General features: G+C 39.2%; 1 protein-coding gene and 1 non-coding gene across 10 annotated transcripts in view; both read right to left on the bottom strand.

The window, feature by feature from the left end:
- Mapkap1 (MAPK associated protein 1) overlaps positions 1-24,451 on the bottom strand; it is a 231,631-nt gene that overhangs the window by 111,399 nt on the left and 95,781 nt on the right. For all 9 annotated transcript variants that reach the window (XM_015497581.2, XM_015497584.2, XM_048813043.1 and 6 more), the window contains one exon: positions 13,488-13,660. In XM_015497581.2, the coding sequence (XP_015353067.1) occupies positions 13,488-13,660 (173 nt within the window). The remainder of the gene's footprint in view (positions 1-13,487; positions 13,661-24,451) is intronic.
- Trnav-cac lies at positions 14,816-14,887 on the bottom strand. The gene has a single exon. It is a non-coding gene; the product is annotated as a tRNA-Val (tRNA).

Here is a 24,451-nt window from a genome sequence, read left to right as displayed (position 1 = left end):
AATGGGTAGGATTAAGACACTACCTGTGCTCTAGCTCAGGGAAATAACACAAAAGTAACACATGATGCTTCATATAGAAAATCAATCCTATAGTTCTCCTTTTTATAAGAGTAACTCACACGGCAGTGTGATTTCAAACACACTTCCTTAGCAGAATAAAAGCAAATGGCCTGATACATCCTGACACAGACCCCTGGGCCAATTGACCACTTCTGGACATTTCCTACTTCCCTTGAATGTCTAGTCAGTACTCCTGGTTTTCAGTTTTTCCCAATACAGAATCAATACACACCCTCTTCTCCCCTCTTTGGGGAAAGTAAAAAGTCAATTAGTTCAAAAAGGGTAGAAAACTATATTAACATACAAACACTTTAAAACTGAAACCAACTTAAACACTTTACGGACACCCTCTTCAAAACTGCAGACTTGCTAGCATTCAGAAGCATGCTAGCTTCAGAAGCACATTCTAATAGTTCACAAGGCAAGAGAATTCTAAATTCTCCATCTTAAATTTGGAGTTTTAATTACATGATTGATGCTTAAATTAATTAATTGCAAAGTGTATGCTAATTGTTTAATTGGTTGCTTGATCTATATAGATCATTTTTTGAATTAAATGAGTTGATTTACAAAGTTTATTGATTGGATGTGACAATGAATTATTTCACTGACTACCTGATTTGCAATTTTCCCAATTAATTCACAAATCTTTAGCTGCAACTCTGCTTATTCAGAGAACTACTTCAGGTAATCTATACTCCGTGACTCTGTCATGGCTAAGAGATATTTATTGTATAAAACAGGTAACAGAGATAGATTAAAATTAATGGAAACTGTAAATTTGCTAAATGGATGGATAACAAGAAAGTAATCTGGCTATGTCTGTCACTATAAATTTCTATGTATTTTCAATGCTGTTAAGAAATTTAAAATTTGTCTTGGAATGGTATAGAAAACTTTCAGATCTTTGTAGCAGGGTACCAATTTAACCACCAACAACTGTAGAAGCAGAAGAAAGAAAGCACTTTAGATGATAAAAATATCACAGTACAGTGCTAAATGCTTTGTGGGCAGAAAGATTTGAACTCAAATTTCAGCTCCATGGCTCATGGGCTATGTGATTTCATAGAATAAGCTTTCCCTTGAGTTTTAGTTGCCAATCTCTAAAAATGGTAAAATCACCTAGTTCTAGAGTTGTAAAGATTAGATAAAATAATGTAAGTAGCCAGGCACAGTGATGACACCTGTAATCTCAGCAACTCAGAAGGCCGAGTCAGGAGATCACAGGTTCAAGACCAGCCTCAGCAATTTAGTGAGGCCCTAAGAAACTTAGTGAGACAGTGTCTCAAAATTAAAAATAAAATGGGCTTGGGATGTGATTCAGTGGTAATACACCACTGAGTTCAATCCCCAGTACCAAAAATTAATTAATTACTGATGATGATGATGTAAGTAGTGCGTAGCGTATAACAGAAGTGAAAAAATAAATGATAATGTAACCATGATAATCAAATCAGATGGAAACTCACTTTTACAATTATGTTAATACATAAATTGTAAATACATACTAGAGTAACAAAGCAACAATGAACTGACCAGCTTGTTCCAGGTTCCAGGTACCTACATTTGTAACCAGAGTTAGCACTTCCACAAAGCTGAAGCCTTGGGGCTGCTGAGCCCCCAGGGTTTTATGAACAGGGCAGACATTGATGAGACAAGCAACAGACAGCACAGACTATTTATTGCCATGTAAATCAACCTGAGAAATGCCTGTGATTCCCCAGTACCACAGAGGTTCAAGGGCAAATAATAAGCCTATTGATCAAAGCAGAAAGCCAAACATTGATATCAGAAGAATTCTGCTATGACTGTCACTGGACGCTCCCAAGTCCCCTCAAAGCAAATTCAACAAATGTCACAGGCTAAGATCTGAGAGCAAACCAAAGGGTTCACTGCCAAGTGCTATTATTTTTCTCTTCAGTTCTTAAATACAAAGTGTGAAATCATTCATTCAAAAACATCTACAAAGTGCCTACCTGTGCTGCAGCATACCCTGAGCACTGGGAACACAGCAAGGAAAAGAATGACTCCTGCTGTATTATACAAGACTAATGGAAGTCTCTTCTGGGTCAGTAAAGTTTAGCAGCACACAGTGCTCCAACCCTTGAGAAGATAAAGACCAACATTCCATATTCTATGCATAGACTTTCTGGTTCTTTATGACTTTATAAAGAGATCATTAGTAAAGCTGCTATTGTATTTTTTACTTTAAAACTGCTCAGAATTTCAAATTAGTACTCACTCAACACTAATCATTGGATATATTTACTGAATACTATGTACCAGACACTGTGCAAAGGGGTGCCAACACATAAGCTCACTGGATTGAATCTCCATATCAAATCTGTGCAAGAACCAGTTATTATTATTATTATTTCTATTTTATAAATTAGAAATCTGAGGCTCAAGGGGGTTAAGTGGCTTGTTCAAGATTAGACAGTGTGTAAGTGACAGTGTTGAGATTCAAAGCTGGCAATCGAGAGTCCTTGTTATGACACATCACTTCCCAAGGTGTTTGGGAACACACATTTCTAAGGAAATGCCACATTTGGCATTTGAAGAGAAGGACAAAATCATGACCCATTACTTATCTTAAAAATTAGAGGCTTAGATTTATTTCAGTCTTTTACTTTTAGAGATTGGTAGTGAGACCTAAAAAAACAGAATAGCAAGATCATGCTTATCTAATTAAACAGATAAAGCTGGTCTAGAGAATTCATGTCTCCTCTCCCTTTTACTCCTATTTTGATCTTATCAAAAACTGATGACATTCTGAAATGGGAGAAGGAAAAGGGGTGCAGCAGTCCCCAACCCAGGAATTTCCAAACACCAACACCTAGAGTTTACAACATAAGGAAAAAAGGGGAGCCTTCCTATGACATTGTTTGGTGCAAAGAACAGGATTTAAATGCTAACTCAGCCACTAACCAGTTGGGAAAAAAAAATCTCTCTGAGAACCATTTTCTTATCTGATAAAATCTTTCCTTGATTTCTCCAGGAGAATCACATGAGTCTCTGAAATCCAACTGAGTCTCCTCTCTGGTTTAACAGAACTTGTTTAATATTTCTACATATCAACAACACATTGCTCTTTTTCCTATTTATGCAACCAGATTCTCCTAAAGAACAGGGAATCTTCTATTGTCTCTGCATGTTTGCTGAAGAGTAAAATGGCTGGTTGGCATTTAGAAAGTAGTGAACAAATATTTGTTAAATGAATGAATATATAAATATGTAGACTGAATCACTATGAAAAAACATAAAGGGTATTATTAATGAGGTATGTGTTAATGAGAAGAGGGGACGTAATAAGCTTTTCTTTTTTTTTTTTTTTCCTTTCATGCTTGTCACAGTGATATCTGTTAACCAAATGGGGCTTTCTATGCAATGTACATGTGTTAGAGATTGTAGCTCAAGACAAAGGGAGAAGGCAGCACAGGAAGTGGTGAGGAGGAAAGCATCAATTTTATAGACCATCCATCAAGATATGGGTACTGGCATACCACTTTTTAATGCAGAAAAACCAGAAATGATTACAACTGTGTAAAAAGTTTCAATTGTCTACAGATAAAAAGACTAGAAACAAATGCCAAAAAGTTTACAAAGACTATGCATACATGTAAGCTGTGAGCATTTTAAAAATAATTTTCTATACTTTCCAAATATTCTAAGTACATGTGACTCTCATTTTCCTTTATTTTTAAAACATTTATTTCTAATAAGGGTAATATGTGATTATTGTACACAATTTAGAAATATGGAGCAGTATAAGAAATAAAGGGAAACCTCTCAGCATCCCACACAGAGAGAATCGCTTTTCCTAGAGATCCTGAGCACTTCCTGCTTCACCTTCATCCCCAGGTTCCTAAATGGTCACTTTCTCTACCAAATTCTGGAATTATAGAGGAAATAATCTGATCTTCCACATAAAGGTCTTGCGAGGATTAAATGACTCAAATTAACCAGTGTCTAACATTAAAAAAAAAAAAAAATCTTGTCAAGCAGGAGGCAAAGAAACCTAGAACGCCTAGTTTTTGACTCACTACCAGAGAAGAATGATCAAAAGACTAAAAAGGCAAGAACAGAACAGGTTGGGTCCATAAGAAGAGGCTTAATTTAGAGCTGGCTTGGGATGGAAGCAGTAGTTCCTCTGAAGGACCATGAGCCTATAAAAGGACTAGAAGCTTGAACAATGAACAGGTGCAAAATGGTGACAATTGTGAGAAAGAGATCCGTGAGAGTAGTGGGGATGCAGATGTGGAATCAAACCTTTAGTAAGCATAATAACCCAATTTCAGTTATTTTTCATCAAATTAGATTAAAATTTTTCATTAGAAAAAATTATTTCACTGAATTTTGATCAAGATTCATTTTATTTTCAATGTTGGTGTGGCTTTCATGAAGTGACAAAAGCCTGTGGCCCATATATAGATGTCATATAATTCATATATGAAAATTCAGGAGCATTCCAGGAAGCATCTCAGGTTTTACCAAATGTGATCTGGCATGTTTAAATTACACACTCACAAAAATTCACTCTTCTTTGAAAACTGCAAAATATGCTTAAGTATAACCAGAGAGATGAATACTTATTATGTTGTTTTTAATGAAAAATTTAAAGGGCATGATTCCAAAATGTCCAGAACTTTCATTACTAGGGCTTTGGTGTTTATTGTGATAGCAGAATCAATATTAAGTGCATGTCAGGCATTAGCAAGAAAAACAAAGTCCTCAACTTACAGTTTAGAATTTGATCTCTCTGAAGTCAGATCAAAAAGAAAAAAAATTTTTAAGGGACTGGGGTTTTGGCTCAGTAGCAGAGCTCTTACCTTACACATATGAGGCACTGGGTTTGATCCTCAGCATTACATAAAAACAAACAAAATCCGTGTATAACTAAAACAAATTTTTTTTAAAGTTTTAAGACTGTCAAGATTTCCTTTTCTCCAAGACCCATAAAATGGAAAGTAAAAATTGGTAAGTAACAGTATAAGATTTGTTAAGACAAAGCAATCTCACAGAGGAATAATTAATCTCAAATTTTCTGGTACAGAAGTTCTAGAGAAATAACCACTAATTTCTAAGTAAAAGCAAGACCCTGGTACTACTCTGAGCTCCTTTTTGGATGGTACCTGATGATCTTCAAATTCATTGATACTTGCCACATGCTGTTAATCTCATCTAGTGTAGTTTTCTTTGTTGTTATACTTTTCATCACTAGAAATTCCATTTGGGTTTTTAAAAAAATACCTTCTATTTTTCTCTTCATCATGTTCACATTTAGGGCTCTGTCACCTTGACCATATTAAACATGTTCATAATAGCTAATTTAACATTGTTGTTTGCTAATTCTATCTTTCTGTCATTTCTGGGAAGTTCTTCATATTGTTCTAAACTGGGGATATTTTTTCAAACAAATTCAGTTGGCAGAATTCTGAATTTCAGAAACTCATAAAATCTATTATAAACCATTCTGTAACAATTCTCAATACCACTACCTAAAGGATCTTTCAGAAACATAATTGTGATGCCTTCACCTCCATGCTTAAAGCCTTTATACCTTTAGAATAAGGTCAAGAGCCCATTAACAGAAGCTGCCTTCCATAATACCATTCGCTGTACTTTCCCCACCTTCCAACCAATCCCCTGCTATTCTAGAACACACAACTTAGGCTCAACTACACCCACTGCTTGCAGTTCCTCAAGTCACATGCAGTTCCCATCACCATTCAGTCCAGAGGCTCCCTGTTCCTCGTGGGTCAGAAAGATTTAAGCTATAGCTCAAGTATCAGTTCCACTAAGGCTGCTTCCTTGACATCATCCCACCCTGGCCCCCATTCAATCCAGGCCTCCATCTCCAAGCAGAACCAGAGAACCCTTCTCTAGAAGTCTCAATGACACTGGGGCTGAACATGTGTGATCTGGTGTCTGTCTCAACCACCAACCTGATCCTCAAGGCCAGAAACTATTTGATGACCCTCTGTATCCCCAGCATAGTGTCTGGGACAGTGTAGATAACATGTAAATGCTTAGTGGGAGGGAGGGAGGAGGGAACAAGGAGAAAGAAGAGGGAGGGAAGGAAGGGGTCTCTTAAATGGCTATGGTATCCGTGATGCTTTTCATGAGAAGAATCTCATTTTTTCATACAGTACAACAAGGGAAATGGACGCAGACCTAGGTTCAAATCCTGATTCCATTACCCATTCCCCTGCTTCTTTGCTTTTAATACCCTCTCTTTCCTTCCCATGCCACTTGCTAAGAATATTCATGGTACTGGTAAGTTACTTAATTTCCTGACTCTCAGTTTTTTTTTCCAGCAAAAATGTTATCTGTGCTGTGACTTACAAAGCTATTGTAAGGAATAAGATAATACCTTTAATGTGCTTTACACCCAGTAGTCATGCCACTGCCTTCTTACCTACCAACACGTTATCTAGTGTTGTGGAAACTCTGACCACGATAAAATGACAATGACGGGTTTTCTTTCTATCCAGCTCATGAGGAAACCTTGCAATAACACACCAACCATTTACGTAAGTACATCACAAGTGGAGAACATCTACTTGGTGATCTATATGGGGTGTCTCGGCAGACACATCTGGAGAAGGGCCCCCCTGGCAGGGCAAGACGGAGGGTCATTTCAGTCCAGATCTTTCAATGTTCCCATGTTCTCTCATCCATTCCACAAATTATTTATTGCACTGTGTTATGGACTGGGGGCTATAAGACCATAAAATAGACATGGTCCAGATACTACTTATCAGACTTCTCTTAGATATCTCTCAAGTAATCTCAGCCTTCATTACATCCCTAACTATGGATTCACCCCTCTCTGAACCTGTCTGGTTTCTGGGTTGCATGGCTTCAACACCACATGAACAGTTCTTCCACATCTGCTGGAGGCCCTCCTCTCTCTTCACTTACAATTAACATCTCTACACAGGTGACTCCTGAATTCCCATTTCCAGCTAACCTCTCCTCTGAACTCCAGACAAGCAAAATACAATGACTGTTTGAGAACTTCTTTTAGAAATATATAGCAGAGCTGTAGGCAAGACCAAACTCCTGCTGCCTCTGCGGCTCTTCTTCAAACCCTGGAAGTCACTTTGCAAAGGCCATTCTCCCATGCTGTCTATTTCAGTCAAAGGCACGACAACACAGAAAGTGTGCAAGTCCAAAATCCAGGGAGTCATCTTTGACGCAGCTCTTCTCCCATATTCCACACCTAATTCATCCTCAAGTCCTGAGAATTTCCCCTCTCAAATATTTTCAGAATCTGTCTACGTCTCCCAGACCCCACAGGGGCCGCTGCCACCTCTCAGTCTCATTCCACTCTAGCCTCTCCTCCTCCTTTGTGCTCTGGTCACACTAGCCTTCTTTCATTCTCTGACACAATATGCTTCCTCCTGTCATGGGGTCTTGGGTCACGCTGCTCCACCTCCTGGGCTCTTCCCCCACCAAATGCCTCTGGTGTCCCTTTCCCAGGGAATTTCCCCAACTTCTAGACTAGGCTTTCATAAACAGCGTTTCTTTCCTTCAGAGCACTTAACTTCATTTTTTTTCAATATTTATTTTTTAGTTGTAGTTGGACACAGTACCTTTATTTTATTTATTTATTTTTGTGTGGTGCTGAGGATCGAACCCAGGGCCCCGCATGTGCAAAGTGAGCGCTCTACCACTGAGACACAACCCCAGCCCCCTTTACTCCATTTTTAAGAAACATTAATTATTTGAATTAATTTTAATCATTTGCCCACTTCCCTCAGTAGACTGTGGAATTCATGAGAGAGAGACCATATCTAGTTCTATTCACTACTGTACACCTAGCAAAATGCCTGGGATATAGCAAACACACAATACCTATTTGTAGAATGCACGAATGAATACAAATGATAAGGCAAATGAGATGAGCCAGTTACAAAGTACTATTACACTTGATGATTTCTTCTTCCCAACACACTGTAAATATTTTGAATGAATCGAATGGTATTTCTCTCGTTCTCTCTTTTATCCTCAATACTTAGTGTGTGGGACTCCAAAATATTTGCTGAATGAAGGAATGTCAAACTACAGAGATATAAGGTCAGCGGTTGCCAGAGACGAGGAAGGAGAGGGGAACAGATGGAGCACTGGGCTTGAGCAAAGTATCAAGCGGGGAAGAAAAAGGCATTTTTGACTAGAAACAAGCAAAACAAGACAGAGTATTGCTGCCAGTTACAGAGTATAAAGCTCAGGATGCACAGGAGCACATGTGGAGGCATCAGAAGGGGAGGGGCCATTCAAACTGTATTATTTAGGGAAGGGGTTCTCATGATGACTCCGAGGGACATAAAGTAGAAGAAGTAACCTAGAAATGAGAGAAGAGTGGCTATAGATGTGCACGCAGACCGTGCAAGAGGGAACTATAAAGAACACACACACACACAAAAAAAAAACCCAAACAGCAAAGCTATCTGGAAACATCATAAGGTCCCACATCTACACACTGTCATAAACCCACAGGACTCAGAGCAGGGTCCTCAATTCATCAAGAACAGGCTTTAGGGCTGGGGATGTGGCTCAAGCAGTAACGCGCTCCTCTGGCATGCGCAGAGCGCTGGGTTCGTTCCTCAGCACCACATAAAAATAAATAAAGATGTTGTGTCCACCAAAAACTGAAAAATAAGTGTTAAAAATTAAAAAAAAAAAAAAAGAACAGGCTTTACTATCTATTCCTGCTGAACTATTATTGGTACTGGTTGCAGCAGTAGCTGCTAGAGTACTTAGTAACAGCAGAAACGTATACTTAAGTATTTGCCATGTATTTTCAAGTTTCATTTACATAAATACCCTATTAGATAGCTTCTACCTCATTCTAGACAAGAGAAAAACCATACTACATGGGGCTTAAGTAATCCATCCAAGATCACCCTGCTGTCACGTTAACACCAGACTTAAAACTGAGGCTACACCTTACGTCCCACACTTTTAACCATTATCTTATACTCTAAGAAGGCAGATGATGATATTAACATATTTTAGACAGCTTTTATGAAAAATTATCAAAATGAAATTTGATATTTAATGAGATAAACCCTCAACTATCTACAAAACCCACCAACTTTCCAAAGAGCTCTAGATAGGTGAGATTCTGTCATAATGAGTAAACTCACCACAGAATGATGATCTCCATGGTGTAGCTCTCTTAGTATATGGTGCAGCTCTCTTAGTATATGGTGCACTATTCAATATGGTATCCATAAGCTACATGTGGCTAGTAAACATTTTTGAAATGTGGATAATCTAAACTGAGGTATGCTATAAGTTACAAATAAACATCAGATAATGAAGGCTTATGACCAAAACAAGAACATAATATATCTCAATAATTTTTGTGTTACATGTTCAAATAAAATCATTTTGGATGTAATAAAACATATTATAAGGGCTGGGGTTGTGGCTCAGTAGGGCACTTGCCTAGCACATATGAGGCACTACGTTTGATCCTCAGCATCACATAAAAAATAAATAAATAAAATAAAGGTACTGTATCTGCCGCAGTCTGGCTGGGCACAAATGCCGCAGTCTGGCTGGGCACACAATCACGAGCCACCACACAGCTTGTAGATTCAAACAGCAACTCTTTATTCCCGAACTCACACCAGCCGTCTACAATCACGTTCTGGGGAAATCCACGTTCTCTGCCCAAATCCACGTTCTCTCCCAAATTCACCTCCACTGGGCATCTGTCTCCCAAAATATACTGTCTGAATCCTGTGAGAACTCAAGGGGAACTCAGGCAGCAGGATACGCCCTATTCCCAGCAGGAATAATCTTAAACCTTAAACCTGGAACCTAAACTGGGAACGCCCTAAACCCTATTATGTTAAACCGGGAACACCCTAATCCGCCCTGGTCCTTGAGCAAGGTCACCTACATTCAATGTCACTGCAACATGGGGTATGCTGGCAAGGAAATTGTCATACCTACTTGGCTAATGGCTCCCAGCATCATCCATCTATAACTAAAAATATTTTTTAAATATACTATAAATTAATTTCACCTTTTGTTAATTTTCATAAATATGATTACCAGAACATTTAAAATGACTCATGCTCCTCACATCTGCAGTTTGTATTATATTCCTTTTTGATAGCTCTGAGCATAGCCATAATCTCCAAGGCACTCTATTCCAGCTTCTGGACTACAGCAAACTTCTCAAGCTTTTAGTAGCTCACCTATCAAGAGCATGATAAATAGCAATCACATTTATGGTGAATGCTGAGGGGACACTGCAAGGAAGAAGGCAGGGAAGGGCCATTCTAATATATAAAAAGAGTCGTAATATATGATTAAAGTCTCTACATCAGAAATGGAATAGTCAAAATGACTCTTGAAAATCCCTTAAATTATCTATTAAGTATAGTAAATGTGACTTTGTACAAAGAGTGAATGTAAACCAAGTTGATGACACAGTAAAACCACACTGAATTTTATTTTTCTCTCAAAAATTGTTTTACTCTTGAATCAAATATAAGTTAAGGAATTTTTAAAAATATTTTTTAGTTATAATTGGACACAATACCTTTGTTTTATTTATTTATTTTTATGTAGTACTGAGGATTGAACCCAGTGCCTCATACCTGGTAGGTGAGCCCTCTACCGCTGAGCTACAACCACAGCCCCAAATTAAGGAATATTTTTTAAAATCTTACAGATAAGAAATAGGCCTACAGAAACACAGACCTAATCTTTGACACAAGAGCAAAGGCAATCCAATGGAACAAACAGTCTTTTCAGCAAATGGTGATGGAGCAACCAGACATCCACATGAAAATATGGAATCCAGAAACAGACCTTAGACCTTCCCCTCACTGCCCCCTAAAAAATACCCTCAAAAAAGATCATTTATTTATTTTTGGTTTTTTGGCAGTTCTGGGGATGGAACCCAGGATCTTGTTCCCCCACATTCGAGGCAAGCACTTAACCACTGAGCTACATCACAAGCCTAGGATCACAGATCTAAATCTAAATCACAAAACTATAAAACTTCTAGAAGATAACTAAGGACAGAAAACTAGATGACTTTGGATTTGGATGGTGATGACTTTGTAGATCTAACTCTAAAAGCACAATCCACGAAAGAAAAAATAAGCTGAAGTTAATTAACATTTAAAACTTCTGCTCTGTAAAAAATAATGTTAAGAGAATGAAAAGATAAGCCACAGATTAGGAAACTTCTTGCAAAACTTCTAAAGAACTTTTTTCTAAAATACACAAAGAAGTTAAAACTTATCAATAAGGAAACAAAATTTCAATTAAACAGACAAAAAATATGAATATCTCACCAAAGAAGAAAAAGATAGCAGACACACATGTGGAAAAAGTGCTCAACATCAATAATAAAACACGAGATACCTGTATATACCTATTAAAATAGCTAAAATCCAAAATACTAACAAACCAAATGCTGATGAGGATGTGGGGCAATTTGTGTTTAATGATACATCTGGACAAGTCTACATCTTGTGTTACATTTACTGTATCTTTTCATTCTTCTTCTTCCTTGCCTGTACATCTAGATGGACAAGTCTACATCTTGTGTTACATTTACTGTTTCTTTTCATTCTTCTTCTTCTTTGCCTGTAGCTGAACCAATAAACTTTCATTACTCATTTTTCTCTTTCATGTTTAGAAAGCCATATAATTTTTTTCCTTAGTGGTCACTCTTGCATTTTACATTTGCATAATTTCACTTAGGACTCACATGTGTAGTTGTCTGGTGGCTCCACTCTCTCTAATCTGGACACAAGCTTAGCACACTTTAGTTACACGCTGAACTTTCCCCTCTCATCTTCTTTGATATAATTATCTAAAATTATCTAATATTTTTTTAAATGAAGGATTGAATCCAGCAGCACTCAACAACCATTCCCAGTACTTTTTATTTTGAGACAGGATCTCACTAACTTGTTTGAACCGGCCTTGAATTTGTGATCCTTCTGCCTCAGCCTCCTGACTAGCTGGGATTACAGGCATGTGCCACAACACCCACGCTAAGAAACATTTCAAGAATAAAATCAGGCAATACAAAGCCATTAGTGCCATGGCTTCCTTTAATGTTTCACCATTCCCACTTCATGCTGAAAAGGGTCAGCATCACAGCCTCAGGAGACCAGCTGACTTACCCTTGTCTGAGCTTGATGTTATTCTGGTTGGAAAGGCTTTCTTCCATTTTCATCAGAGCAATACAGATTATCTTTATATCCACAACTTATTCAGGCAAAACGGATGAAAATGTCAATAAAAACTTTAAAGAAGTTGGGCACGGTAACACACGCCTGTAATCCCAGCAGCTCAGAAGGCTGAAGCAGGAAGATTGCAAGTTCAAAGCCAGCCTCAGTAACTTAGCAAGATCCTGTCTCTAAAGAAAATAAAAAACAGGGCTGGGGATGTGGCTCAGTGATTGAGTGCACCTGAATTCAATCCCTGGTACAAATAAATTAAAAAAAAAGAAGAAGGAGAAGGAGAAGAAGTTTAAAGAATAATTAATTTTATGTGCAAATTTTTAATGTGCTTAAAGAAAAACTCTGCTAACTCTAAAAATGGGAGAGGGGAGAATAAAGTTTCCCTGAGAACCTGTTTTCAAAAAAAGGTATTCACTACATTTTACCATATTCCAATCTCTATTGCTACAAAGAACTAGAAGAGAACGCCTGTCAGAGAAGAAATTCAAGTAAGGGAGAGCCAATGCAGCAAAGCACTTTAAAATTCAAGTTGGAATGTCCAGGCACAGAGATTCTACTTTCAAGCACAAAATATTTAATTTTTTAATGAGGAATACAACCTAGTGATTGAGGGGAAAAAAATTAGCCACTGACTGATAACAAAGAAAACAAAAATACAGACTAAAATTCTACAGAAAGCAAAAGGAAATAATGTAAGGACTGACATTAGACCGACCTGAAATCAAATCCTGACTATGTCATCTCCCATTGGTGTAACCTTCAGCAAGTGACAACTCTCTGACCCTGAGTTTTCCCCTCTGCAGAGAGAGGATCATATAATAGGGAGCTGGGAGAATCAAACAGGACACCCGTTATGAAGTACCCAGCCCAGGGCTGGCTCGTGGTAGGTGCTCAACATCAGTTCCTTCCCATTACCTCCCACACTGCTTTCGTTGGTAGGTATAATATAAGGGCTTGGGGGAATTGTTAAAATTCATTTTCTCATGTCTATATTTATGAACAGATAAGCCTGTTTTGCAAGCAGATTTCTGAGGTAGCCTGAAATACACAGGCCCAAAGTCTGGTGAGCACCCTGAACTGGATCAGTATGGAGCTCTGGTTCCCAGGCCAATGCCTAGAAAGACTGACTTGGCCAAGAATACAGTTTTGGTGACCAGAAATCTGCCAGAAACTAGAGCAATCAAAACCAGAAAGGATTACTTGAGCTTCGGCTCCCGTCCTTCGCTTGTATACTGCCAACAGATGAGCCCAATGAGGTCCTGTACCCTGGCGCTGGCCATTGTCACCACGGTCATTGGCAGCAGTCTGTCCTGGCTTGAGTGCAGGGGGAGGTAGACATCGATCTTCTTGGTTGCAGTTGTGCCTACGTGACCCTGTGGACAGAGCACATGCAAGAGTGAAGCGCACAGCCAGGGTTGTGCAGCCCACAATGGTCACAACCATTACTCTCAGGCCCAGGTGCGGCCCAGCCATTGCTCATCCTTTCTGCACAGACCTGCTCTGCGCCTCTACTGGTCCCAAAGCAGAACACTGTCTAGCTTCAAGGGTATTTTTCCTTTAGTTTTCATTTTCTAAGGGTACAATGAATCCAGCTCTGCCAGCAGGAAGGTAAATGAGCACCACAACCAAGATGAACGAGCAAGAGCAGTGATCAGAGCTGACGTTTGGCATAGTAGTAGACTAGTAGACTAGCTTTTGCTGCTAACTCAATATGACCTTGGAGAACTCTCCATCAGAACTCTGTGGCATCAGCTGTCCTCCCTGGAATCCACTACTGAAAAGTGTCTCCTTGAGATGTTGAGATAAGCTGCCTAGGAAGTTGCCACACTCTCTGGGGAAGCATTTGCCCTGGAATCAAGTGCTTGCCTTCTCAGAAACTACTGGGACTATGTCCACTATGTAGCATACCTGTTTACTTCAGTGTCACACAAGTTGAAGGGTCCACGGTCTTTGCTTACTGCCTATCCTCACAGTGCTCTGCCTATCGCCCACACCCGCTCTTCCCTCCTGAACCTTCCACTGGGTCCTCAAGCTCCTGCACTAAGCAATGTTCATAAATCCTCAGCTGCTTTTAATAAACACTCCCTCAGCCTCTCTGAATCTTAATCAAAACCTGGTGTTTATTGAGGATCCTTTTCCTCTGGCTGTCCTCCTTAAGAGAAGTGTTATTTGTTTGTTTTTTGAGACAGGGTCTTGCTAAATTGCCTAGCTGGACTAAAACTTTCAATCCTCCTATTTCAGTCTCCCAAATAGCTGGGATTATAGGTGAGCATCACCACATCCAGCTCTTTTTCTTTTTATTAAAAATAAATAAATAAATCCTCAAGGCCAGGACATAGAGTAGGTATTTTTGTTTCCATTAACACTTCTTTCAAACTATTACTTCCTCTCCCCCTTTCTTTTTTGGTACTGGGAATTGAACCTAGGGGTGCTTTACCACTGAGCTAAGTTCCCACTTATTTTTATTTTGAGACAGGGTCTTGTTAAATTGCACAGAGCCTCACTAAAGTNTTTTTTTTTTTTTTTTTTGGTGGTGCTGGGGATCGAACCCAGGGCCTTGTGCATGTGAGGCAAGCACTCTACCAACTGAGCTATATCCCAGCCCCTGTAATTTGTTTTCCACATATTAAAAAAAAAAAAAAAAAACTCTACTTACACTCCTCTTTAAATTCCTCCAGTGAATTGTTCCCAGGACACAGAATGAAACTGAAACTCCTTGCAATGTCCCACATGGCAACAAATGACCCAGGCTCTGCCTGCCTCTCCATTATCACCTGCTGCCACACCCTGGCCTGCTCACCAGGCTTCAGCTATGCTGGATTCTGGAAAGTGCTCTAAATACACAAGACCGTGAGAGAGAGCAAGAATGAGGTGAGAGCAAGTGGGCTTTGTCATTTGCATCTCCCACTCTCAAGGCTTTATGAGGTGCTTCTCACTTTCTAAAAGGTTCTGCTCCCTAATGTCTGTATACCTGGCTCCTAATCCTCTTAATGTGTGCTTTTGAGAAGGTTGTGAAATCTCTCGGGCTTTTGTTTCCTCATATGTAAGATGATGATAATGATGAGACCTACCTATCATGAGACCTTTGTGAGGATTATTGCCACTGTTGTTATTATTCAAGGTTTAGCTCATCTGGCTCCTACTCAGAGAAACCTTCACTGATAATGCTACAGAAAGAAGCCCCTCTCCATTATGCACTCCACACGGGTCCTGCTTGTTTCCTTCACAGCACTTAACAATTTAAGAGTAGGTATTTATTGATGTTCATCCACAGCAGACACCTCCCGCCCAACCTGGAATGTCCATGAGGGCAGTGATGATATCTGCTTTGTTTACTGCCCCATGCATGATTCCTAGCATTGTGCCTGGCATAGTAAAGACTCTCAAAAACAAAAAATGTGTTAAGACAGGCATGGTGGTACCTGCCTAGAGTCCCAGCTACTTGAGAGACTGAGGCAGGAGGATCCTTGAGCATAGGACTTTGAGACCAGCCTGGGTAATGCAGCAAGACTGTGTCTCAAAAATAACAACAACAACAACTAAACAACCAAGCAAACACGAGCTATGAAACTCCAGGATGAGTGTCTGAGTGACTCAGGTGCCCACCAGGACACTTGGAAGGAAATCAATAAATGTCAGTTTCCCCATCCCTCTTGTCCTTGTTTGTGGGTTTATTTCTTGGTCATTGAGGAAAATGGATGGATTTGAACAATCACATTTTCATCTTTAACATTCTAAAATTCTATCATTCTAAGGTGGAAAAGGTCAGAACTAAGACAAAAACATATAAAGTCAGTTTAAAAAAAAAAGTGTTTAGAGAAATTTCACTTCTCATATAACCCAGCATCTAACATTAGATCAACTGATGGTTCCCCCAAGCCTTGTCTCTACATTATAAAGCAAAGAAGGATCTTCTATATCCCGAATGCACACAAACTCTCTCTCTCTTCACATAAACTTGAGTGCAAGTACACACATCCACGCATGCTTTTTAGCCTGGAAATAATTTCATTGGCTAATTAAGACTTTGCCAAACATCAAGTATTTTGACCCTGTCATGCAGGCAAAGGGTTAGATAGAATCAGGGCAGTGGCAATCTTTCTGAACAGGGTTTATGGCTCTCAGACCTTCGCCCCTTTTCAGACCCGTATCAGCTGCTTGCACCTGCTTGTCCTTTTTGTTTACTCCTCTTCCTCCTGAAGAACCAGAGCTGAGGGTCCACAGGGATCACAATCTACAGACAGGGAGACTCAAAGAGATGACAAACATGAAATAAGGCCAGGCTGACAGCACACTCCTGTAATTCCAGCTACTGGGGAAGCCAGGACAGGACACAAGGTCTAGACCAGCTTTGGCAACTTAGCAAGACCCTGACTCAAAATTAAAAGGGTTGAGGTGTGTAGGTTGGCTTTAGAGCACCCACGGGTTCAATCCCCAGTACCATCAAAAAAAGAGAAAAGAAAGGAGAAACAAAATCTGCTTCAGTGCTCTAGGAGTGCAGAGTATGCTAGGTTAAAAAGGGTTAGCTTTTTAAATCAGACCCATTTTTGTTACTTAAGCTTATTATGTTGTCACAGGAGGCAAAAATGGATGCCATGGGAACCTTAAAAACAATACAATTATTAATAATAATAACTGGCATTTATTTAAAGCTAAAGCTAATTTAAGTAAATTCTGCTGTGTATGTGCCTGTTACCTCATTTAATTCTCACCATCACTCCAAGAAAAAAGGTTCTACCATTACATCACCCTTATGACAAATGAGAAAACTAAGGCTTTTGAGGCTACAGACACCTTCTCCATGTCCCAGAGCTACAGCAGAAGAGCCAGGACTCAGCCTTGGGCCAATATGTCTCCAGAGCCGCTAGTTAAAACATCAACGCCTCTTCCTCTATAGTTATTCCAAATGCAGTCAATTCCTACTCTCCTGGGCTTGAATGCCATCTCCTCTTCCCTCTTCTTTCTCACAAACACACTAGAAACTCTGCTTAGAGCAGCCTCCTGTAGAAGAATCTAGATGCTGCTCCTGGACAACTGTTAGGGGATCGAGACTCCCAGAACCATGTAATTCCACTGCTACAGGGCAGCCGTCGTTTATGGAGCAGATTTTGTCTGCTCTCCTAAGTCTCAATGCTCTAGGAGTGCAGAGGAGTATGCTAGGACAGTTCCCACGGATCCCTTTATCCTCCTTAGTTTATAATAAAAAGGTAAGTGTGGAGAAAACTATCAGAATAAATATGGTAGATACTTATTAAATAAATTAAGCACTTTATCTTTTTAATCTTCTAATTCCATCTTGAGGCACTGTTGATGGGAAAAAGTGCCTTGCACAAACACTGAAATTATATATATATTTTTTAATAAAGGGCCTCTTCTGAAAAAGCTCAAGGTGGTGGCAGTTAGCTCAATCTAATAGTCCCTGTGTAGCAATATTTAGAGGGAATCATCTAAAACATAAAACAATCCATCAACATAATAGAAAGTAATTAACTTATAAAAAAATAAGGTGACCAAAGGATTAAAAGTATTCATCATACATCAAGGCAAGCAATATTCCAAAGACCTAACATCGAACTATTAAAAAGCAACAAGCAATAAACTAAGATCAAGTCACACTGCTTACTGCATGGCAATTTCCCCAATACAAGGCTGGGGAAATGGACGCATAATTACAGCACAAGGAAAGGGACAAAACAGAGCAGGGGAACTGCTTCCTCTTCAATGTTCTCAGTCACCTATGCATTCAACAAACACCTGCTGAACCACAGGGCAGACCAGACCCTCACCAAACTCTAAAGATCTACAGTACAATGCGATCAAAACCTTAAAGAGAAAGTACAGAGCCAGGCATGCTGATGCACACCTATAATCCCAGCGGCCTGGGAGGCTGAGGCCGGAGGATCACGAGTTCAAAGCCAGCCTCAGCAAAGCAAGACTCTAAGCAACTCAATGAGACCCTGTCTCTAAAATAAAATACAAAATAGGTCCAGGGATGTGGAAGGGAAAAGTACAAGCTGTCATGAGGGCCCAGAAGCAATCACACTAAAGGGGGATGGCAAAGGCCTCTTGAGATAGAAAAAATTACCCTTCCATCCACAGAACTTTTGGCCCAAGGAAAAGACACTTACTGTATTTACCTGCCAGACCAACACCCCGAAGTGTGAACAGGAGTTCCTCCTGAAACATGAGATTATGGGCGATTTTAATTTTCTGCTTTATATTTTTCTGTATTTTCTATAATGAACATGTATTGCTTTTACAATTAGAAGCAAAATAGTAAATATTATAATACAAAGAAAAAGGGAAAGAAGAAGGACAAAAGTATCATTCAAGGCTTCAGAGCTTCAGTTTTGAGAAAACCCGGTTCAATGTTGAAAATGAAGCCTATGTTAAGGCATCAAGCAAACACTCATTAAGGACATACTATGTGGACAGGGGATGTAGCTCAGTGGAAGGGCACTTGCCTGGTACGCACAAAGCCTTGGGTTCAATCCCCAGTACCACCAAAAAAAGAATAAAAATGTTTTTTATGTGCCAGGTGCTTTGACAGGCTACTGGAAATCATAAGTTGAAACTATAACTCAGATACCTTCCTATGACAGATTAATAATTTTTTAAAGAAAAATTTAAAGTAATAAAATCACAATCAGCTGACAAATTTGAAATTTATCACCACTTTCAAGAGCGGCCCCCAAGCAAGGGAAAGCCCCCAATGCTGGTTTGGTCTAAAAAGAAACGTACTTCCTCAGCACAAGTCCAACTCATGAAGACCAACCAGCTACAGAGTTCTGACCCCACCACCTCTCCATAACTTGATGGCTTTGCAAAGGCAGCCAGAATCATTCAACATGTCCAAGACCAGCGTTTCCCCTCAGCTTCCTCTTATTCTGTTGTCTGTTCTCAGATAAGGCTTCCATCAGCTACTCTGTCACCCAACCTAGGACCCCTAAATCCTCCTTTTGTCTCACCCTCAATATCCAAATATCCCTGAAATGACTCTCAAATCTTTCTTCTTCCCATTCTCACCACAACTGCCCCAGTTCAGGCCTCATCATCTCTAAGCCAGACCACTGCAGCAGTCTCTCACGACTATCTCTTTATCTCTAAATCCCTCCTCTCTTCAAACCTTTATCTCCTTATTGCCGACAATGTGATTTTTCTCAAATCACACACCATGCCAGTCAGAAACATCTGACAGCTCCCTAGCTCCCCGGTGCTAGCGCTCTGACTCCTCAGCATGGCAGCCTTCACCATCTGGTCCCAGGATATCACTGCTGAAGTGGATTGACCAACAGTGCAGCGCTCAGGCCTGGGGTCAGCTAGGTCCAGGTGTGAATTCTGGAATCACTTCCTTAGCTGCTAGACCTTAGACTGAACCTCTCCCAATCTCCATTTTCTTGGAAAAGCAAACAAAATGTATATAAAATACCTGGCACACAATCACTGATCAAGAAACATAGGTCTTCTGTCCTTTAATTTAAATGTCTCCTCTTCCAAGAAGGCTGAAGTTCAAGATGATTCCCATTCTTCGCTCCCCTAGCAATTTGATTCGTATAGCCTTACACTTTTACATTTTTTGTACCTACCCTCACCACGTCCGTCCTTCCCCATGAAGGGAAAAGCTATGCCTCATCCATTTTGTACTCTTCTAGGGCCTAGAACACGGCAGAATTGGGCTTAGTTTGTTGAACTGAAAGAACTCCTCAGAATACCTTTCAAAATGGGCCCATGAACTACCATTTTTCTCCTACCCCAGGTAAACTGGCTGTACCTCTTCTACTTCAGGAATACCTTATATCCCCAGCACCTAAGACAGGGCCTGATATACAGTAATTACTTATACATACGAATGATTAAAATTCACTAACACATTACTTTAAACATACGGAGACACTATCAAGCTACTTTCCCATTGTCAGAAATGGAAGTTGTTAGCAGAGCATGGTGGAACACACCTGTAATCCCAGTGGCTCAGGAGGCTGAGGCAGGAGAATAACAGGTTTGAAGCCAGCCTCAGCAACTTAGATTATAAGCATCCTAGTGAGACCCTATCTCAAAACAGAAAATAAAACAGTCCGTGGATGTGGCTCAGTGGTTAAGCACCCTGCGTTCAATCCCTGGGAAAGGAGGAAGGAAAAGTGGGAGAAAGTGAGGAAAGAAAGAAATGGGAGTTGTTTCCAATAGTCCACTATTACAAATAGTATTCTCACATTCTATATAATGTCTATATACATACTCCCAGAGATATATTGTTGGGACACAGGATATGAGTGCTTTGTAGTTTATGATATATGTTGGTTCAGGTGCACTCTTTTGAAAAGTGTCTTTATGTCAATCATGAGAGATCAGTATTATGAACCACAGGTTATCTAATTAATAACTAGCTCACAAAATGTAAAAACATAAAAATTCAAGTAACTTCTAGCACACAGAATATGTACAGAATTGAAATACACAGAAACTGGACATGATGAGTTAAAACATCACATCTATACCAGATCTTTTTCTATTTGATTCCATCAATTAAAATAACATATAATTGCTGCCTAGTATAAAACTAATTTCAAAATTACACACCTGATAGTTTCAAAATAGAGTAAGCAGGAGGGCAAAAATGTTATTCAGCTTGAAATAATTTTGAATTAAGGACTGTCCATATTGAGCCCTTGCCTAGCATGTATAAGGCCCTGGTTCAACTTCCAACAAGGGATGGGGACACTATCCATATCAAGTGAGTTAGCTGAATTAATGAATTAAGACTGTTGGACAAAGATTCAGTTAGCAGTGCTACTTAACACCAAAGTTTGTCAATAATCAACTGAACATCATATCTCAAAAATATTGCTAAGTATTCAATTTCTGTGTTAAGACAAAGAAACAGAGAAAGAATAGACAGCTTGGCTTTTGCAATTAAAGAGATAAAAAGCATGCAGCATTATTCCATTAGTCACAACTGCACAAGCAGATCATTATATGTAACTTTAATGTGGAAATAAAATATATAAGTGTATCCAGATAATGTCATGATGTAAATTGACAAAAGGGTTATTTGTAGCCTTCAAAATATAAAACTCTCTTCAAAGAATGGCTGCAGTCCTGTTCTATCAGTACTTTCCTCCCAACTTCCTCAAGAAGTACAAAGGCTGTGGCTCAGTGGCAGAGCAGTTGCCTCACACATGTGAGAGGCACTGGGTTCACTCCTCAGCACCACACAAAAATATAAATAAACAAAATAAAGATATTGTTTCCATCTATAACTAATTTTATATATATATATATATATATATATATATATATATATATATATANATATATTTATATTTATATTTTATTTTTTTTTTTAAGGAAGGGCAAAGGCTATGTATTCTACCCACAGCCTGGCAGTTAATAACACAGTATGCAAACTTGGTATAGGAGTCTCAAATGATCACTTCTTTGACAACATATAATGGACTTTATTTGATCAGAAGTAATGTTTTCAAACAAAATCTGACCTAAGCCAGGCTTACCTGGCAATTAAAAATAAAGAGGGTCTACACAAGGAAGAAAAAACTTACACCCTGGTTTTATGGGCTCAGAAAAAGAATTCATTATTTTTACATTCAAAATGATAGCAATGAATATGAACAGATTCTGTATGAAATTCTATGACAAATCCATTCAGAGCTATGGAGTTGGCTTTGTGGTGCTATCTTAACCCTCAATAAATCTGGGATGCTTAAAGGCTATTAAATTAATATTTCCCTGATCTGGCACCTGTAGTCAAGTTAATTTATCAAAAACATTTCTATAGTTTGTCACTGGACACTATTTTCTGACAAGTTTAAAAGAAAATTGACAAAATCTCATTAATTTCCTCTGAATCACCAACCTTGGTTCCATTAAGCTTTTATTATCAAGAACGTCAACTGTCACTCTTTCTTTAACAAGGTCAACTTCCAATCTGGGTACTTCCAGGATCCTTGCCATATTAACAGAAGCTAGAGAAGCAGTACAGTGTGGTTAAGAGCACAAGCTAGAGAGTCAATCAGACCTGAGCTCAGGTCCCCAAAATAACACTTACTGTGTGACCTTGGCCATTTAGTTAAGCTCTCTGAGTCACTATTTCCTCACCTACACAGTGCAGATGGTAGCACTACTTCTTCAAGGGGTTGTAGACGGGATTTGATGAGACTTTTCTTTTCCCTGTGCCTGGCCTACAGTCAATGCTTAGAAAATGTTGGTTGTCTATGATGCTTTCTTTTTTTCTACTTTTATATTCACAGCTTAAAACAACAACAGTTTTATTGCCATTCATAAGACTTTGGAAACCATAAGGATCATCCACTTTAATGCATTTTCAGCAAATGGCTGCCTTACAATCTCTCCCTTCTCCTCCACTACCCAGAGCCCTGCCACGTTCCGAAGCAAACTCTTTGCCTCGGTTTTGGGGCAAACATCTTGACAGCTAAACATGTTTCTTCCTATTGAGCTGCAATTTCCCTGTGGATTTTACTCACTGATCTTAGTCCCAGCACTCTGGAAATGTGAACAGATTTACTTCCCCTTCCACAGCCCCCTGCTTCATATACCTGGAACTCAGAAAAATTCAGTTACTAAGCAGTGCAGAGTGGGCCTACTATAGTCTTTCCAGAACACAGCACAGCACAGCAAATATTCCTCCTGTTTGCTTTCCTTAAGCCAATGACCTTTGTAACTTTTCCTTCCATAAAATCTATGGCAAATGTAAATCAATAATCCAGTCCTGGGAACCAAAATAGGAAAGGAGATTTCTGCACTCAGGAAATGTTTTCTCTATTTAAAATAAAATTTTCACATTTTGAGTCTCTGACACTTTTTTTTTTTTGAGAGAGAGAGAGAGAGAGAGAGAGAATTTTTTTGATTTTTTTTTTAATTTTTTTTTTTTTTTTTAAGTTTTCGGTGGTCACAACATCTTTGTTTGTATGTGGTGCTGAGGATCGAACCCGAGCCGCATGCATGGCAGGCGAGCACGCTACCGCTTGAGCCACATCCCCAGCCCTCTGACACTTTCTTAAACAATAAAACACCTAGCTCTTTTGGTTTCAACAATTCAAGGTATCAAATGAAGTCTGAGAAATACACTCATATAACTCTTATGTTTCAAGATATCAACTAAGAAACCAGCATTCATGTTCAAATATAGGTAAGCAGTTTCACAAACCATGAGGAGATATGAAAAGGAAAAAAATAAAAATCCCTCCATACTACATCAGGGATAACTATCATTTTCTCAATCTTAAATGCAGAAAATTGTTCCTCATACCATCAGTTTTTACCATCATGGGTTTTAATAAACCAATGATTGCAGGCCCCACACTCTGCAGAATCAATAGGACAGTCTAGACCCTGGCACTGCCAGCTTTGAGCTGTGCAAACACTGGTAAGCCCATAACATCTCTGAAAGTCAATTTCCTCAGCTGTAAATAGAGATAAGACTATCTACTTCAAAAGAATGGCAGGACGGCTGGGGTTGTGGCTCAACAGTAGAGCACTCGCCTAGCACATGCGAGGCCCTGGGTTCAATCCTCAGCAATACATACATACATACATACATACATACATAAAATTAAGGTATTGTGTCCGAGTAAAACTAAAAAATAAATATTCAAAAAATATGGCAGGTAATATAAAGCAAAACTAAATTATGTTCAAATGTTTTGTGGGGCTTAGGGGTATAGCTCAGTGGTGAACTGCATGCTTTAGCATGCATAAGGCCCTGGGTTCCTCCACAGTACCTTCCCTCCCATGAAAAACAGCGCTATGAGCTTCAAACTACACAACTGCCAGGTATTTCTTGGTATTGTTACTGAAGCTATTGCTCAGACTGAGCAGATTTGGGTACAAAATATTCTCAAGCATGAAGCTGAGATGCATAGGCAATAAAGGTCTGTTTGTCTTTGTCTCTTTCCCTCTGTCATTGTGAAAGAAGGGCTGTAGTGTTCTCCTTCCATCCAGCCTGAGGAGGGTCACAGCAGGTACCAGAATGTGTTCTCACACAGGTACACTCCAGCCACCTTAAAGCCACTTTGATACCATGAAGTGTCCGTTTTGAATTTTCATGGCCGGTGTGGGATTCTTTAGATCATTAATGTTACACAGCACTTTGCATTTAATTATACAAACAATGGCTTCCATAATGATGA

Source organism: Marmota marmota, unplaced genomic scaffold (assembly GCF_001458135.2).
Source record: "Marmota marmota marmota unplaced genomic scaffold, marMar, whole genome shotgun sequence".
In the NCBI taxonomy this organism is placed as follows: domain Eukaryota; kingdom Metazoa; phylum Chordata; class Mammalia; order Rodentia; family Sciuridae; genus Marmota; species Marmota marmota.
This window is presented reverse-complemented; position numbering and strand designations above follow the sequence as displayed.